This window comes from Lissotriton helveticus, chromosome 2_1 (genome assembly GCF_964261635.1).
Source record: "Lissotriton helveticus chromosome 2_1, aLisHel1.1, whole genome shotgun sequence".
Classification (NCBI taxonomy): domain Eukaryota; kingdom Metazoa; phylum Chordata; class Amphibia; order Caudata; family Salamandridae; genus Lissotriton; species Lissotriton helveticus.
The window spans coordinates 1,333,892,956-1,333,912,144 of NC_136059.1; the positions used below are offsets into that span (position 1 = coordinate 1,333,892,956).

The following is a 19,189-nucleotide window of genomic DNA, read 5'->3' on the forward strand; positions in this document are numbered from 1 at the left end:
TTGATGTGCAATGTCCGTTGTTGAGTCGTCCACAGTCCCTGCACCGTGTAGTGGAGCACATGGGCTCCCCACCCTTGGAGAGATGCGTCCGTAGTCAGGATAATCTGTGGCACAGGCTCTTGGAACGGTCGTCCCTTGCAAAGGTTGTGTGGATTCCACCAATGCAGAGAGTTGTATGCCCGACCGGTCACCAACACTAGGTCTGTCAGTTGTCCCTGAGCTTGTGTCCATTGATTTGCTAAGCATTCCTGGAGCGGACGCATATGCAACCGTGCGTGTAGGACTATGAAGATGCAGGAGGCCATCATGCCTATCAACTGCATGAACACTCTCGCTGGTAGTGAGAGTTGCGGTCTGAACCTTTGGATCAGCGACTGAATGTTGTCGATCCTGACCGGGTTTGGCTGAGCCATAGCAGTCAGGGTATTTATTGTAGCGCCCAGATACTGCCGCACGTGTGCTGGCTGAAGGTGCGACTTTGGGTAGTTTAGTGAGAACCCCAGACTGTGAAGAAGGTGAATGGTGTGGGACATGTCCGCGGCGCACTTCCGTTCTGACTTTGCCTGAACGAGCCAGTCGTCTAGGTAAGGGTAGACATGTATGTTCTGTCTCCTGAGGTGCGCCGCAACTGTCGCCAGACACTTTGTAAACACTCTGGGGGCAGTGGTTACTCCGAAGGGTAGGACTTTGAACTGATAATGCCTGTTGTGGATTGTGAACCTGAGGTATTTTCTGTGGGATGGGTGGAGTGGTATGTGGAAATAAGCATCCTTGAGGTCCAAGGTTGCTAGGAAGTCCCCTTGGTTTAGCAGGGGAAGAATTTGTTGCAGTGTAAGCATGTGAAAATGTTCTGACAGTATATACAGGTTGAGGGGGCGTAGATCCAGAATGGGCCTGAGGGATCCGTCCTTCTTTGGGATAAGGAAGTACAGGGAATAGACCCCTGTGCCTTCCTCCTCTACTGGTACGAGCTCGATTGCGCCTTTTTGCAGCATCACCACTACTTCTTGCTGCAATAAGTGCAAGTGCTCTGCCGACATAGGACGTTGCCTTGGGGGAATGTTGGGTGGAGTGGAGGTTAACTCCAGACAATAACCGTACTGGATAAGCTGTCTTACCCACCTGTCTGTGGTGATGGACGTCCAGACTGGCAGGAACTGCTGGAGTCTCCCCCCGACAGGTGTTGGATGGTCGGGGGCAGTGACAGAGAGTCACTGTTTGTTGGCGGCAGAGGAACGGGAGTTGTTGTTCCCTCTGCCTCTGCCCTTGGAACTATTACCTCTGTAACCCCCTCTATTCTGTTTGGGGTACGAGGATTGTGCGCCACCTTTCGTGAACTGTGTTTGTTGACCCAAGTGTCCTCTGGTAACACCGCGTGCACCTGAGCGACGAAAAGTGCTCCCCCTGAACTGTTGAGACTGAAGCGCCCCCATGGACTTAGCTGTCTCATTGTCCTTTTTAATTTTCTCGAGGGTGGTGTCCACATCTGGGCCAAACAGTCTGTCAGCATTAACGGGCTGGTTGAGTATTGTTGTTTGAATGTCAGGCTTAAAGCCTGATATGCGAAGCCATGCTTGGCGCCTTAACATGACGCTAGTGTTAATCGCCCTAGCCGCTGCATCAGCCACATCAAGTGCACACTTTATTGCTGCGTTGGAAATGAGCTTTCCCTCTTGTATGAGCATTTCTGCTCCCTCCTTAAACTGGTCGGGTAGGTGTTGAAGGAGCTGTTCTAGGGTGTCGTAATGCGCCCTATCATAACGCGCCAATAGTGCCTGAGTGTTTGATATACGCCAGATATTGGCAGCCTGCGCAGCCACCCTTTTGCCCCCTGCCTCAAGCACTTTCGACTCCTTGTCTGGGGGAGGAGCTTCACCCGTTGTCTGGGAGTTCGCCCTTTTGCGTGCATTGGCGACGACCAGAGAGTCCAGAGGCAACTGTCCACGAATATATGCAGGGTCCCCAGGTGCCGGCCTGTATTTCTTTTCGATACGTGGGTTCACCACTCTCGCCCTGGTAGGTTCTTTAAAGATCTCTGGGGCATGCTTAAGGACACCTTTTAGCATAGGAAGGGTTTTAACTGTTCTTTCTGAGACAGAAAAAGTGTCAAACAAGAAATCTTCTTCCACTGGGTCAGCATGCATGTCCACAGTATGATTTGCAGCTGCCCGCTCTATTAAGGCATTGAATGCCGCTGAATCCTCAGTTGGGGATGTACGTGCACCAAAAACCTGTGGGTCCTGTACCACCTGATGGCCTCCCTGGTCACCAGTGTCGTCATATGAGTCCTGATGGACATCAGGGTCATCATTGTCCGGGAAATTGTACTGGTCATTTTGGTCATCCTCCTCTCCCCCTGACTGGTTTGGAGAAGGTGATGGACTCCTCCTTGGTGGAGGCTGAATAGGTTCCACAAGTGCAGGAATGTCCTGTAGTGGCCTTTTCTTTTTCAGAGGAATGACATATGATTGTAGTGGTTGGGAAGTGATCTTTCTTTTATAGAGAGTTAATTTCCCTGTTTCGGCATCGATGTAACGCTCAGATTCTTCTTCTGAGGCTTGATGTCGATCCGACCGGCCACTTTGCGTCGAAGGTTCCGACGTTTCCGTGATCTTTGGCACCGATTTGGGTGCAAACGCCTTCGGTGCCACCTTCGGCGGCAGGGTGTAGAGAAGCTTGCTCGAAGGCTTCGCAGGCACGTCCACTGGTTTCGGAGCCGACGGCGTGTGGGTCGTCGACGACGAAGACTTCTCCTGAATACGTTTGAGGGAGTCAGCGACTTGCTTTGCGAAGGAAGGCGATGGTGTGGCAACCGACGCCGTATGTCCGGTACCATCGGAGGCCTTTGGCGTTGAAGCGGTGGCCGCCGATGCATCTTCAGGTGCGACGGTCCTTGCCTCCGTTACAGGCTTAGTCGCCGGCGCCGTTGTTGTAGATTTGGTGTCTTTGTGCCGATGCGTAGTGCCTCCGGACTTCGGGTCGATGTCTTGAGCAGACTTTGTTTCGACGGCATTAGTGGATTTAACCGGCGCAACCGTGACCGACACCTGATGGACGACCTTCTTCGAGGACGGGTCCTTGGGCACCTTCTGCGGCGCTGTCGACTCGACAGCCTTCTTCGACTTCGGAGGGCCGGAGGGCGACGGAGTCGATGAGGTAGCAGGCTTCGTCAGTTTTGACGGGACGTCGGCCATTTTAGGTGTTGTCGAAGCCGTAGGTTTCGGTTTCGTTTTTGATGGGACGTCGGCCATCTTAGGTGCTGTCGAATCCGAAGGTTTCGGTTTCGATACGCGCAATGGCGTCTCCGCTGTTGTGTCCGTGGCCGGGCCAGAAGGCGGGGCCGGGGATAGCGGTGCAGGGTCGTGGGTAAGGCCTAGTGGCGATCCCGTGACCTGAGCCTGAATCATGTAACTTTCGGGGCATAGCTCCTCCTCTGAGCTATCTTCCGCGGCCCCATAGACTTCTTCGTCGTCCCCTACCTCCTCGACGTATTCACGGTCTTGGCTTTGTTCCTCGACTTGTTCCTCGGGATCGGCCTCAACCTCCGTCGACGGGGGTGAAATCTGAAGATGATGGCTTCGGCCTTCTTCTGCGGGGTCGTCAAATATGTCGTCGGGTGCCGGAGCCGCTCGCCGTGCCTCGAGGCGCGCCGCGCGCCGAAGCTTGAGCGTTTTCTTTGACCTGAACTTCGAGCAGGCCATGCAGTTGTCCTCGTTGTGGTCCGGCAAGAGGCATTTGTTACAGACTGGATGCACATCGATATGTGGATATTTAGATCCACAGACGGGGCAGAACTTGAACGGGCTCTGCTCCATGTTAAGGTCGTCGGGGTCTTGCTGCGACGAGAGGGCCTCGATGTCCCAAAAGTTACTTGACTCCGCAGAAATCCGACTCGAAGAGTGGGATGATGCTCGAGACCGCACGCTAACAATACCGACGCAGGGAACGAAGGCCTTTTGGCCTTAAGTAGGAAGTTTTTTTCGATTCCGACAAGGAGTCGTCGAAATCACATCCGAACCCAATGGCGGAAAAAAACTATCTGGGGATGGAGTTGATGCCCATGCGCACTGTAGTCCAGGGGAGGAGCCACCTATCTCGTGATACTTCGAAGACTCTTCCAGGACAACAATGTGCAATCATCCGGACCCAACACTAGGCGGCGATCTATGCTAAAGATATGAATTTAGCAGCCCACATGCCTCGAACCTTAAACTCACGTCATTGAAAGGACAATGACATAATACATGTTAAGTTTATGTTAGATCACATCTTTGGAGCCTCAAGACGTAAATTCAGTAAAGAATAAGTTACTTCTCTTTCGTAACGTCTTTTCTGGTAGAGACTCTATTTAAGTGCTTATTCCTTACCTTGTGAATATTCCCAGATGACAGACTAGATCAAGAAATTGTTACATAGCAATTCCCTCCAGCACAGTTGGCGTTGTGCAGCATTGCATTGAGTCATGCCGCTCGGTCCTGAGCAGTTATGACATTGGGACCAATAAAAATAGATCAACTGCAACCGCTGGAATTAGTTTCTTTCTGTAATCCAAGCCAACAGACATGAAGCCTCAAGAAACCAGTAATAGGATGCAGAATTTAAAAATTGTCATCTTCTTACCTATGCTCAGTATGCGTCCATTCCACAGAAGCGGGATATGGAAGGGTAATTGAAGAATCAGCGGTTAGAAAGAGTCACTACCAGAAAAGGTGTTGTTCTTTGATAGGGACTTCAAACAGCAGATTCATTACCTTTTCAATAGAGACCAAAGCCGTACCCTTTAGGAGGTGGGTCTGTAGAAGGGCTCAGACTAGAAAATCATGCACGACCAAACAGGCGATATGAATGTCCTGCCAAACCTGGCTATCCGAGTAGTAGTGCTCAGTGAACGTGTGGAAGGACACCCAGGTAGCAGCATGCCAGATGTCTAAGATCAGCACACCGTGCGCTCGCACTGTGGTGGTAGTAGTATTTTCTATCGCAGAATGAGCATGCAAGCCTTCTGGAGGCTGCTTCTTGGCTAGCTCATAGCAGATATTATTACTTTCAAAAATTCCATCTAGATGGTCCTCTTGTGCACCGCCTTTCCATTTGTGAGCCAGAGAAACCGATAAACAGCTGTTGGTCTTGTCGGAATTCCCAGATTCTCTTGTTATATATAAACTAAGAGCTCTTTTATGATTAAGGCAATGCAGTCGCTCTTCTTCTTTTGAGGGGTGAGGTGATGCATAAAAAGATGACAAAGTGATGGGCTGTTCTACATGAAAGCGCATGATTATCTTGCCTCCGTGAAAAGGAGCAACTTGCCCAGAAAGGAGGAAACATAAGGAGGCACTGCCGAAAAGGGCTATACTTCACTAACTTGCCTTGCCCATGTTATGGCAATAGCAATGAGGAACACTATTTTAGGAGTAAGCAACCACACACAGCAAACCCCACAAAAAGGAGTTTAGCTGCAGCTGCAGCAGGAGACGCTGAGGGCTGGCTGAAACACTGTTCTTGGGGCCTGAATGTTAACGCCCTGCCCCCAACCTCTTCCTCTAAAAGATTGGGCAGTCTGCTGTTGCTGAGACAAATATTGCCCCTGTCTCTGCATGAAGCCTAGAAAAGGATGCTGTTTTGGGGGAAACTGCAGAGTTTGTGTAGCTAAGCCCAAAGAGTGGGCAGTAGCTTTACTGTCTTTGAACCTTTCAAGGACTGAGTCCGCCTTTGTCCCGAAAATGTTAGGGCCTTCGAAGGACATATTCTTCTAAGACAGTTGCACATCTGTGGAAAAGTCTGTAGAGCAAATACAAGGATGGAGTCTCAGCATAACACTAGAACCAACTATCCTACTAAAACAATCAGTGGTGTCTAAGCCGGATTAAACAGAATACTTTGTAGAATCCTGCTCGCTGTAAATCAGATGCTGCAATACTAGCCGATTACCTCAGAAAGTATTGGGAGAATATCAGCCACCCTATCCCATAAATCATGTGCGTTTCCCCCTAAACAACAGGGCATGTTAACTATCCTAAGAGCCAGACTGGTTGATGAAAATACATTCTTTGCAAACACTTGCATTCTCTGTGGCTCCCTCGCAGGAAGAGTAGTTGGAAGCGCATTCAGGTTTATACGACTCGCAGAAGCCAGTCCTTCAAGGCTTTCCGGGTTGTATGTTGCAAGAAAAAATCTGGATCTCCAGGAGCTGGCCTATAGCATCTTGCAACCTGGCTAATAATCAATAGGCAAGGTCCTGGTTTTGCCCAGGTGCCCACAAGAACATCCATTAATGCATAGAGCTGGGTTCAAAACCTCTGCCAATAGTGTTGTTTTTACATTCTGAGCAAGCAGGACATGGTCTATGCCCTCTGCTGCCCCCCCGTATCACTGCGGCAAAAGAAGCTATCTCCGTAGTGGCCAATAAAGGGTTAGCTGATGCCAACCCAATATCAGCTGAGGTATCTAACTCACTAGCATCTCTTAGGTGGTCATCAAAAAGATCACATTGGGAATAAAAGGGTTGATATTTGACATCAATGAAAAATTCTACCTGTATCTTGCTCTGACTGGGCATAAACTCTTGGCCTAGATGGAGGAGCATGTTCTGACTCTGACAAACAATTGGATCTTCAAATGGTGTTGGTGACGTTGGTAATGGAGTTGGTAACGGCGCCAGTGGCACCAGATGAGGCAACAGTCATGTTACAAGTGGTGCCAAGGGTGTCTCCTGTTCTGTATTCAATGGAACAAGAGCAGTCGTCTGAATCAATCAACTAATCATGAATTATAATGCGCTGCACATCACCCACAAGGGTATTATGGTGCTGGAGTTCTAGCTACTCTGTGGTGATGTGTTCATTTGAATAGCCATGTCTCAAGACCTTTCCTGAATACCCAGAGCGATGAGGCAGTCCTAAGGTGCAAGGGAAGTTGTTTCAAGCTTTGGCTGTTCAGGTGTTAGAAGGAGCGTCCTCCGCTGTTTCTTCGGTGGATCCGGGGACTGTCTGCGAGGAAGAGTGAGGCAGATTGTAGGTGTCTGGTCGGTTGGTGGAAGGTCATGCATTTGTTGATGTATGCTAATCCTTCATTGTGCAGGGCTTTGCATGCGTGCACCAGCATCTTGAACTGGCATCTCTTCTGGATCCGGAGCCAGTGTAGCTTCTTGAGGTGCGATGTGATGTGCGTCCATCTTCGGAGGTTGAGGATGAGTTTTGCTGCTGAGTTTTCTATTGTCTGTAGTCTCTTCAGGAGGTGTGCGGTGACTCCTACATAGAGTGTGTTCCTGTAAGCCAGCCTGAGTGATGGGCCTTCTGGTGCTGAATGGGAGCCACATGAAGATCTTGCAGAGAATACGTACGGTGTGGAAGCAGGTGGATGAGACTGCGTTTACCTGTTTCTTCATAGATAGCTTGCTGTCCAAAATGATGCAGAGGGTGCAGGTATGGTCTGTCGGGCAGGGGATGGGCAGAGTTCAGCAGCCCACCTCGCTTTGTTACATGGCGAGGTATTGTGCCCAAAGATGAGGACTTCCGTCTTGTCAGAGTCGAGCTTGAGACAGTTGTCCTTCATCAACTCAGCGACGATCATCATACATCTGTGGAAGTAGGCTCTGGGGGTGGAGGGGTCTTCTGACAGCGGAAGGATGAGCTGGGTGTCGTCAGCGTAGGAGATGATTTTAAGTCTCTGCAATCTGATTGTGTTGGCCAGGGGGTGTCATGTATGTTCTGAAGAGAGTGGTGCTGAGGGTCAATCTTTGGGGGATGCCACAGATCTTCTTGGGTTCTGAGGTGAATGGTGGGAGATGGATTCTTGGGGTTCTTCCAGTGAGGTATGAGGCGATCCATTTGAGAGTGTCTCCCTGGATTACGATGTGGTGAAATCTGTTGATCAAGATGTGATGGGAAACGGAGTCGAAGGAGGCTGACAGCTCCAGGTGGATGAGGGCTGCCATTTCGTCACGATCTAGGAGGGCTCTGATGTCATCAGTGGCTGCGATCATTGCTGTCTCAGTGCTGTGGTTGGCTTGAAATCCAGACCGAGAGGGTTCCAGGTTGTTGTTGTGTTCCAGGTGTTCAGTGAGTTACTGGTTGATTGCCTTCTAGAGAATCTTCACTGGAAAGGGGAACAGGGAGATGGGGCTGTAGTTCTTTGGTTCTGCTGGGTCGGCGGATGGTTTCTTCAGGATGGGCCTCCATTCAGTGTGTTTCCAGTCCTGAGGGAAGGAGGTTGAGGTGATGGAGGTGGTCAGAACTTTCTTGAGCTCGTCGCCAATTGTCTTGCTTCCAAGGCTGAATATGTGGTAGCGGCAGGGGTCCCTGGGTGCTCCTGAGTGCATGGAGTTCATAATGGAGATTGTAGCTTGAGTGGTCAGGGGATCCCAATAGGTAAGCAGGTGATCAGGTTTGTGTTTGTGAGCAGGCTGATAGTGTCAAGCAGGGGGTTGGGGTTTGATGTTTTCGTAGATTACTGACATCTGGTTGTGGAAAAAGTCTGCCAGGGTGTCACACAGTTCTTGGGAAGGGATGATGTCGTTCTCAGCGGCTCGGGGGTTAGAGAACTCGTACACATTGGCGAAGAGCTCCTTGCTGCCGTTTGTGCTGGCTTCTATGTGGTCTGCTAGGGTGTTATTAGTTGCTTCTTTCAGAAGGTTGTCCTACTGGTTGAGTGCTGTCTTGAAGGTGGTATGGTCTCCTGTCTATTTGCTGGTGTGTGACTTCCTTTCTAGTTGCCGGCAATTGCATTTGGTGGATTTCAGCTCAGCGGTGAACCAGTTGCTGTTCTGGCAGGTCCTTTGGATTTGGCTGGCTTGGCAGGGTGACGTTGTTGGCACACTGTATGATCCACTAGGAGAAGTACTTCACAGCCTGTTCTGGGTTGGATGCTGTGTCTGGGAGGTGCAATTTGAGAGTATTGTTCCACTGGTCTTCTGATATCTTTTTCTAGTTTTTGTGCATGGAGCGGGGTGGAATGGTGCCAGTGTTGGTAGGCCCTGAGATGGTGAAGTAGACGCTTTAGTGGTCGGTCCAGGTGAGCTGTGAGACTTGGTTGTACTTGACTTAGTCGCTGTGGAACGTGGTTGTACTTGACTCAGTCACTGGACATGAAAATGGGGTTGAGCGTGTGTCATGTTATGTGGGTAGGGTTGGTGAGAAGTTGCTTTAGGCTGATGTTCTTCATGCTTTCCAGAACGTCAGTTGTGTTGTTGTCACTGGGGTCACTGAGGTGGAAGTTAAGATCCCCTAGGAAGATGTAGTGCTCAGAGTCATTGGTGATCGGGCGATTAGCTTTTTCCTTCTGCGTGAAGTTGGAAGCTGAGATGGTCCATTATTGGGATCGGGTGGCCTGAGGAGGTCGTGCAGCGGATGGTGTCCTTGTAGATTATAGCAATACCACCTCGGTGTATGTTGACTTGGTCCCGGTGTGTTATCGTGTAGCCTTCTTGGATGGAGAATGTCGTGCGCAAAGGCAAGGTTCCGCCAGGTCTCTGTGATGAAGACGACGTCTGGGGTGAGGGAGGAGATTGTGTCCCAGATCTCCGTGTTATGTTTGCCGAGAGATTGTGCATTTAGTAGAATGCACTAGAGTTGTGCAGTGACAGTCTCAGTCAACGTGGTGGATGTAGTGGTGTTAGTGGTGTGTCCGGTGCGGTCGGTTGCTTCGGTGTTCCAGGGCCTCAGCTGCTCCACGGAGCACCACAGAATAAGTGGCGCCTTCCTCCATAACAGCAGGAGGAGACATAAAACCCGGCTCAGAGGAGTGGTCAAGGCCACCTGTATCCTCCGATTCCTCCGCCCACTCATGTTCGGACTCGCACTGCCATGCAAGAGGGTCCTCCAACCCCTCCCAGTCATCCCCCTCCTCCACGGCCCGAGGCACAGGCGGCAGCGGTGGGGGGGGGGGGGCACAGGGGTAAACAAATCCTCCAGCGGTGTCAGGAACAGCGCCAGGAATGGCGTCGGCTGGCGCTGATCCGGCTCCATGTCCCAATTCGGGTCCCAAGTCGGGGCAAAATTGCCTGGAAATTCGGGCAAGGGTGGAGGTGGAACGAACGGAGCCTATGCCGGCACCGGGAATGGAGCTGCAGTGGGCGCTGGGGCCGGATCCAGCGGCAGAGGACCCAGTGGCGCCGGAGCCACTGGCGGAGGACTTTGCAGCGCCGGAGCCGCCGCTGGCAGAGCAGGTGGTGAGCAAGGCCCCTCCATAGAGATCGCGGGGCCCGAAGGGGCACCGGCGGGAGCTCTAAGCCTGAAAAGGCGCTCCATGGCGGCAAGAAACTCTTGCACCTGGGCTGGAGGTGCTGATGGACCCGGATCAGGTGGGTAGGCTGCGGGACTGCCAGGCCCCAACAGAGCCATCGGGGAAGGACCCATGGCCCCCTCGTCCTCATCCGAAGACCGACGGGGGGACGTCGGAGAGTGAACACGCTTCTTCGACTTCTTCTTGTGACGTCTCTCACCCGATTCTGAGGGCAAAGACTTTGACCCCCGTGGAGCGATGATGATGGATCCGCAGACGGTCCCTTGAGCGACTCCTGGACCTCGAACGGCGCGGAGACGACTGCCTGGCCTCCAGCAGCTTTCGGGACCGCTCCTGTAAAGCCTTCGGAGCCAGGGTCAGACAGTCTGGACATAACCGCGAGTCATGGTCGCGCTCCAGACAGTAGAGACAAACGCCGTAGGGGTCGGCCAACAACATTGGCACCAGGAGTCAAAGACTCAAAAGGAGGAGAGACAAAAGTCTCAAAAAGTTAGTAAAAAAGTGACTAGGGTACGTTCTCTAACCAGATGTGCGCTTCTGGCGCGGAAAAAGAAAGAACTGATGACAACGCGCATAGGTGGCACCTAAGTAGTCTCCATGAAGTCATCTCGGAGCTTACAACGCCAGCGACGGACGCGGAGCCGCACGACGCCACCTACCAACGCGCAGGGGTACTGCTGACGAAAAACTTTCTGGATCCAATCTGACGCCTGGGGATATTCGAAGGTAAGGAATCTATCACTAATGTGCCTCTTTCAGATTCTCCCACTCATTCATTAGGCAATGCATTGGGCTAAAGATGGAAATCATCGCCGGTGAGACGGGTGAGGCAGGGAAGTCTCTGCTGACAACAGTCATGGACCTTGGACTGTCCTCTCCTTGAAATCTAGAAGACTGTTTAGAAAAGGAGGATCTTGGCTGGTTTCTGCAGTGTGTCCAATGATAAAAGAGCTGACAGTAGTAAGGTTGTTTAAGCTTGCTAGGCTAGTGAACTCCTAAAGCTGGTGGCTGGCTTCAGCCTCTGGAACTAAGAAAGGATCGCTTTTTTCATAACTGAAGGGCCCTTAGAGACTTTGCCATCACAGTGCTGGTGTTGGTCCTCGTGTGCTGCAGTATGTAATTTGCTTAATGCTTCTCCTGCATGTCAAGGCACCTCTTTTGAATCAACTATCTACATTGAATTTATTAAACCAGAGATAAACTATGGCATCTAGATTGAGACCAATCCTCCTCATACCTAATAGGCAAGAAGAAATAAGAACCCTCCTGCATTCTGAGGCATACTTCAAAAATAAAGCAAGGCCACTGAGATGTTCTTGTATTTGATCATGCAATACAACCTTAACAAGAAAACAGTGCTGTTCTAGAAGAGATTGAGTTAGAAAGGTACAAGAAGACCTTTGTAGGTTTGACCTTTATTACTGCTGAAAGGGATACTGCATAAACCTGCACAATGACAGTAGACCCCAGTGTGCCAAATGGAGAGCAGGTTTTAATCGTTGTAGGATTCTGAAGAAACAGATTTATGAATTGAGACAATGTCCGAAGAAACACAACTTTATATGGGAGGAAGGGGTCGATGGAACAACTTGTACTCTTGGGTGATGATGACGTGAGAAATGCTAATGTATTATATACTTGCTAAATAAATATTTGATGACTTGCCAACAGATGCTACTTGATAATAATACCCAACTGTTTTGCAGAACTGTACATTTTGAGAGGCCACTAAAATGCTTTATAAACAAGCATTTGCAATGCAATAGGTCTCGCATTAGGAAAGTTTGAGCCATTGGTATTGTGAATTACATTTTTTTTATTTATGTGTTGGTTGTGAAAATAGCTATAGTAATAGCTAAAGTAATAGCTTTGTCATTTACAATGCCAATAGTTTTAACTTTCACAAATGTGACACCTATAGCATTTGTAATGCAATATGTGTTGTACTTTCACGAAAATCCAAGAACAGAAGTGAAATATTAACATTTTTTTGTGACATTTATAAGACAGACGTCATTGTCGAGTACTTTACGCTGGTGTTTGGATTCCTGTAAATCCCCAGTGTTGCAGGGTGCTTAAGAATTTTGTGATCACAGTGGTACTGTATTCCGGGCTGGGGGGAGGGGAGGAGAGAGAGAGAGAGGGAAGGGAGGGAGGAGAGGAGAGAGAGAGCGAGAGAGAGAGAGGGGAGAGAGGGAAGGGAGGGGAGGAGAGAGAGAGAGAGAGACAGGGGAGGAGAGAGAGAGAGAGGGGAGGAGAGAGAGAGAGAGAGAGAGAGAGAGAGAGAGAGACAGGGGAGAAGAGAGAGAGAGAGAGAGAAAAGGTGGGGAAGAGAGAGAGAGAGAGAGAGGGGAGGAGGGAGAGAGAGAGAGAGAGAGAGAGAGAGAGAGAGAGAGAGAGAGCTTGGGCTATAGTATGCGGCAGCGTTGGGTATAAAAAATAAAAATACAAAAAAGAGGCCAAATTATGTGGTAACAAATGTATAAAAATCACAAAGTTGTATAAAACAATTATCAGTTATTGTATGGAAAGGCGAGGTGGGATGGCGCGACTTGAAAGCAGTAAACCTATTGGAAACCAATGAAGAAGAGGTTAATTGGGGCTAGACGGGCCCACGGTGCTACCAGGGACGTACCAATATGCTGGCTTTACTGTAAAGGTCCTTGGTAGGTCTGTGCGGGCCATTCACAATGTTGAAAACCTGCTGCACACACTTGTAGAAAAGGACTGCGAACGCTTCAACACATACCATTCAGCAAGTGAAATGTGACGAGGGGGAGGAAACGATACGAACTGACTCACCCGAGCTAGTTCAGTCAGACCAATTATAGTTAATTATGCGGTCAAAGCGCCAGACAGGCGAGCGGCGTAACTTGAGCTTCAGATGAAATCCTATTAGTCTGTCCCGCTTTTAATTCTAAGCTTTGTGCCATTTAATTGGGTAATAATACATGAAGTGCAATCTTGAAATTACAGGAGCGTGAAGGGAAGTGCTACATAGGCAGCATTTTATTTTAATGTCAAAACGTCACCTATCCGTAAACATTAAGTGGAACAGCAGCTGTCTAAGAACGACTTTATTCTGTGACAGACAGCTGTGCCCACAAATGAACAGTGAGGCATTAACCGCCCTATTTCAAGTCAGTCGAATATAGGTGCAGGAATGAAGGTGTCTCTTTTCAGTCGTCATCTGCATGACGTCACGAGCTGTCAGCAAAACCAAGCGCTGCTGAGTTTCGGAGCAGAGACAGAGGGTCCGAAGCGCTAGAAGCGGGTCCGAGGCGCTAGAAGCGCATCCGAAATCAGACATCCAGGAACACAAACCAACCGGCAGCATCGAAAGAGAAGCTGAACACTCGTCAGAAGTTACAGCTGCCAGTGAACACTGCAGGGCACGGGAGCTCTCCAGAGACACCGGGAACTTCCTGAGACAAGCATTGTGCACCCCGAGGTGTGTACATTTCCATGCATAACCTGTTCTTCAAAAGGGACCACAAAGTTCTCCTCCTCCAGAGACACCTCCAAAAGTAATTCACGTCCTCTTGCTATTGTGAGGAAGACTTCCCACTACTGATAATTTCTACTTTCCATGACCATGGAAGTGCCTTCCCAGTGTATGCCTGTGATTGGAGGGTCTGCCTTTTTGCAGTATTTTCCATGTACTGGTGTTCGGTGCCCTTTTGTAACATGCACACACCACTCTGCCCTTACAACACACGGCTGCTACCTCTCACATGTCTTTACCTTTGATACTTGCACAAGTGCCACCTTGCTCATGTAACGCTTGTTCCTGAGCCTGAGTGTCTAGCACTTATTGCAGGACTATACCTCTAATCATACTCTGTTTTCTCTTATAACTACACACTTGTCACTTTCATTTCCTCTTGTGCACTTTTGACTACCTCATGTATTTTGGTTGCTCACAATTGTCACTATTACCTTATGTAAGTAACGTATGTTTTTGCAACCTGTTCTTTTGTAATGTTTCTCATTATGTTTCATTTCTGTTCCTGTTGTGAAGCCTCCGACGCCTTCGGGTAAAGTCCGCGCTATATAAAAATGCATAAATACATGAATAAATAAATACCGCCTTCGGGTAAAGTCCGCGCTATATAAAAATGCATAAATATATGAATAAATAAATACTGCCTTCGGGTAAAGTCTGCGCTATATAAAAATGCATAAATAACTAAATAAATAAATACCGCAAATCCAACATCCTCGTCACTCTGCCGGCCTGCGACCAGGAAGTCAGGCAGGCCGGCGCGACAACCGGAAACAGGAAGTAGGAGGGCGGGAGCCTACCCCGCCTCCCACGGAAGAGCCGCGATTGGAGCCGTGTTGGGAGCACCGGAGCAGGCAGGAGCCTACCCTGCGTCCCGGTGCCAAAGGAGGGAAGAAGAGTCCTGCTGCCGCCTTGCAGCTGAGGAGAGGAAGCCGGTGAGTGCGTTGCTGAGCTGCGGGCGGGCGGGCGAAGGGGCGGGGAAGCGTGTGTGTGCGCGCACGCGGGGGCGGCCTGTGTATGTGTGTGTGTGTGCGTGCGTGTGTGTGTGTGTATGTGTCTTGGAGTGCGTGTGTGTGACTGTGGGGGAGGGGGTGTGTGTGTGTGTGAGCGAGTGTCTGACAAAAACGAACGAAAGCATTCAGTCTACAAAAACGAAAGAATTCAATTAAAGCGATCGCGCTCGAGAAAACGAAACTGACATCACGCTTACACAGCCAAAGCGCGTGCACGCAGTCAAATCCAGGAGAAGGAAAGCTCGTACACCTTCTCGTCCGTCCTTCCCTCGAGACAGATAACTATAAGTCTCCAACCTGGACGCTTCCTTCGGAAGCTATTCCAGGCGAGACCTAAAAATGAACACTTTTATGCATCTCAGAATGGAAGAGGTGCTTCTCACCGAGTCGTGAAGGGCACCTGACTTGATAGAGGGTGGAATCTGGTGGTGGCAAAGTAGATCTCTGGATTAAAATGATCTAACTCTTCCAGAATGAACTTTGCATCTTCGTTTTGTTTATAAGCCCTAGTAGGAAGAGGGTTTGTGGCCTTGGTCAAGATGGACACCATAGCAATAACTTGCTAGCCAATTGTGTCCAGTTAACTGAGAGAAGGTCTACTAAAGCGGTCACTTAATACTACTATTAATATGTGATACCAAGCACACAATCACAAAGGGCTGAGAAAGAGAGAGAGATGTTCTTGTTGTGCATTTCCAGTCTTTTGCTATCAGGCAGCATTACCATAGGTAGCAGCAAATTCTTACCATTTTCGGTTGTAGTACAAAAACTCATGAAAATTCAATTTCTTTAAAGAACAATTTGCTTCAATACTCCTCAACGACTAGCATTATTTTTGACATTGAAATATATTTTTTACCAAAGCCATTTGAAGTGGGGACCTGTTCCATCTTCTACTCCCCCTTTACCTTTCTTTCCCCTGTGCATGCCCATCTCACTGCTCAACAATTTGTTTTCGTGAAGCAAAGCTACCATTAAATAGAACCTCATACATAACAATATAAATATGTTTTCCCAGTATTTACAAACTAACTAGGTTAGACAGAAAATTTTAATGCAGGATTTAATTTTAAACACATATTAGTAAAAAACACCAAGGGAAATTCATGTAATCCTTTAACTTACTTCCATCTTTCAACTGTGTGTCAAGAGGGAATGAATGAAGAAGCTGAAGAGCCTATAAAAGAGGAAACAATGTTAATCTTGTTTATTATATAAGAAGATCAGGAATGTAATTTTCTGCAAGTCTTACACATAGTATCTTACTAAGTCGTTTTCTAGAAGTATGTCAATATTTTTGGTGATAAACCCAGATAATTTACAGGGGCTGGCACGGTGGCCTATGCTGAAATAAGCAACTATCTTTGATTTCAGCTAATTTTTAAAGGCAACAGCATTAATAAAGAACATATTACCTAAGGAAAGGAGCAGAAATAGAGTGGCTGCCAAATGTACCACACTTAAATAGCTGATTTGAGTCAACAGATAATTTACAAGCAAAATGCAAACTCAATTCCAAATATTTTGAGGCCAGATAAGCACTGTCAAAGAGGCTTAAATAAGATTTAAAAATGTTTACCTAAGATTCACCACACCATTTCAGGTGCCCTAGAGATAAGTGGTTCATAAAGACAGACTACACCTTGAGTGATCAAAACCCTGCACATAAACAGCAGATAAAAAGAAAATCGTGCTTCTTTGCTCTTTGTCATATTTACATGTGCAGAATGCCTGAATATGTGCAAAAGTCGCACTTCATTTTGTTGATTCCAGCCAGATGAATGTCAGCCATGGAGTGTCTGTGGTCTAGCACCCAATGAATATGTTACTTACCTTCAGTAACACTTTCTGGTAGACAGATAGCTTTCTCTAACTGTTGATACCTCACCTTGAGAATCTCTTGCAGTAGCTCCTGCATGCAGATAGGTGGCACCTCAGACTCAGTCATGACTCCGTCCTGCATTGTGAAATGACAACACAGAGCCAAAGAAAGATGCCACCCCTCAGCACTGATGTCAGTTGTCTCCAATTTCTAACCATCCTCAGACATAGAGTTTGGCTGAGAAGATTGAGTTAGAACCAGCAGTGTGAAAAAAGTAACTTGGGAGCGTATTCTTGAAACTCCTCTTCACAGAATGGAGAAGGCGGGCGGAGGGAACCTGTGGTTAGACAGGAGTATCCCCTAGAAAGAGGATTTCAGTACGGAAGTAACGCATAAGTTCTTTACCTTCGGTAACAATATATCTGTAAGAAACATTAGTTAGTGTTAGATTCCTTACTTAGAATATCCCCAAGCGTCAGACTGGATCCGGAAAGATTTCGTCAGCAGTACCCCTGCGTGTTGGTAGGTGTCGTCTTGTGGCTCCGCGTCCGCCGTCGGTGTCGTGATCGCCGGAATGACTTCGCTGGAGTACTTAGACGCCGCCCTCGCGCGCTGACGGCAGATCTGTACATAGCTTTCCGAGCCAGGAACGCAGAACCATGCAAGAAACTGACACTGGTGTCATGAAACTAGGGCCCGGACAGGGAAATTCCTTAACCCTAGATATCAGTTCGCAGAATGGGGAGGATGGGTGGGGCGGTAAGGAATCTAACACTAACTAATGTTTCTTACAGATATATCGTTTCGAAGGTAAGTAACTTGTGCATCTGAAAGAAACACGTTAGTGTTAGATTCCTTACCTTAGAATAGATACCCCAGCAATACCAACCCCGGTGGTGGGTCTGCCATCTAAGATCACACCAGGAAGTCCTGGAGAACTGAACGGCCAAAGAAGCCGTCTCTCCGGACTTGGCTGTCCAGGCAGTAGTGCTTGGCAAACGTGTGCAGTGAGGCCCTCGTAGCTGCCTGACAAATGTCCTGCAAAGGTACTCCCCGACCCAAGGCAGTAGTAGCCGCCGTGGCCCGATGTGAGGACGCGCATTCTGGGGACACCTCAGCTGAACACTTTCCCCATTATCTCTCCCCATCTTCCCTTCTATATTTACAGACCTTTCCAGAGGAGTACTGTTCCTTTAAGGCTCCGGACTTCCCAAGTCAGGTGACGGAGTCACATGGTCTCCACGGCTTCAAGACGCCAGAGGAGTTCGGCGTTCGATAGGACTGACCCACGGTACGAGTCGTGAGGAGATGTTGGTGAGGACCTTCGTTGTAACACCGTCGGACAGAGGAGGAAACGGCCGAGAGGAACAGGACGTCTCATTGTCCCGAGAGGAGCACCTCAAGGTAGCAGTGACGGATGGGGAAACAGACTTTACCTGGCAACGCGGAAACTCCGGTCACAGTCCAGGAGGAAGTCGTGGCTAAACAAGGTACAGGAACGCTTCGGGATTGCGTGGGACGGCGCAAATCGAGGGACCTAGGGGCGGGGGTGAAACGGGAGGGAGAGACCCCGACTCCTACTCCACTTAGACTAAGTGCACAACAATTCACTGGTGACAGTAGAGGTGGCAAACCCCTTCACACCCTGGATTCCCGCAACACTCAATAGAAGGCGAAAACACCTTCCTTACGTTTTTTTTTTCTCAGCATTTCTTCCCCCTTCCCCCCCAACCCCAACCCCTCCACCCCCCAGTCCTCTCCACCAACGAGTATCTGGACAGCAAGCCCTCAAGTCGCCTTAACAAGAGCCAACCTCCTGACTACCACCAAACACAAAGGAGAAGAAGAAATTGGACCAAATCACAAGTCCCAGAACTCTTTGCGCGCAGGACTGTTTACCCCAGAAACCTTATTTTCTTTGTTGAGCACACCGTCAATAAACTAAAAATCCCTGTAAAACACCTAGTTGTCCTGGTCAGCTTCTCCACTGTGCCACACCCGAGTGGAATCGGTGCCCTGCCCACAGGAGGTTCCTTTTTAGCCAAGAAATAACAGATCTTGATGCACAAAACAACCCACCAAGAGATGGTTCGCTTGTGCACCGCCCATCCTTTCTTAGCGCCCACGTAGCCAACACAGAGTTGGCCGTCCACCAGGAACTATTGTGTGCGGTTCATGTAAAAAGAGAGCGCATGTTTTGTGTCCAGATGGTGGAGCCTCTCTTGGGATGCGGAGGCGGATAGAAGGTGGGCAAGGTAATGGTCTGCCCGATGTGACAGGCAGACCATTACCTTGGGTAGAAAAGAAGGACGAGTCCTCAGAACAAGTTTGTCCCGATGGACAGAGAGGAAAGAAGGCTTAGAGGAAAGAGCCTGGAGCTCACTCACTCTTATGGCAGAGGTGATGGCAACCAGGAAAGCAGTCTTTAGAGTCAGAAGACGTAAGGGACGGATCACTGACAGAATATCGACAGTCAAAATATCGAGATGACAAAATATCGAGATAAAAATATAGACTGCAAGAATATCGACTTCCTATCTTCAAACAGGTAAGTACAAAAATATCGACTCCAAAATATTGAGTGTAAAAAATATAGACTGTCAAAATACC

The 19,189-nt window shown here is 48.8% G+C and overlaps 1 protein-coding gene across 4 annotated transcripts in view; it reads right to left on the minus strand.

The window, feature by feature from the left end:
• The window catches only part of UBA6 (ubiquitin like modifier activating enzyme 6), a 1,111,768-nt gene that overhangs the window by 429,138 nt on the left and 663,441 nt on the right, over positions 1–19,189 (minus strand). For all 4 annotated transcript variants that reach the window (XM_078676253.1, XM_078676254.1, XM_078676252.1 and 1 more), the window contains exon 24: positions 15,883–15,934. In XM_078676253.1, coding sequence (XP_078532379.1) covers positions 15,883–15,934 — 52 coding nt within the window. The remainder of the gene's footprint in view (positions 1–15,882; positions 15,935–19,189) is intronic.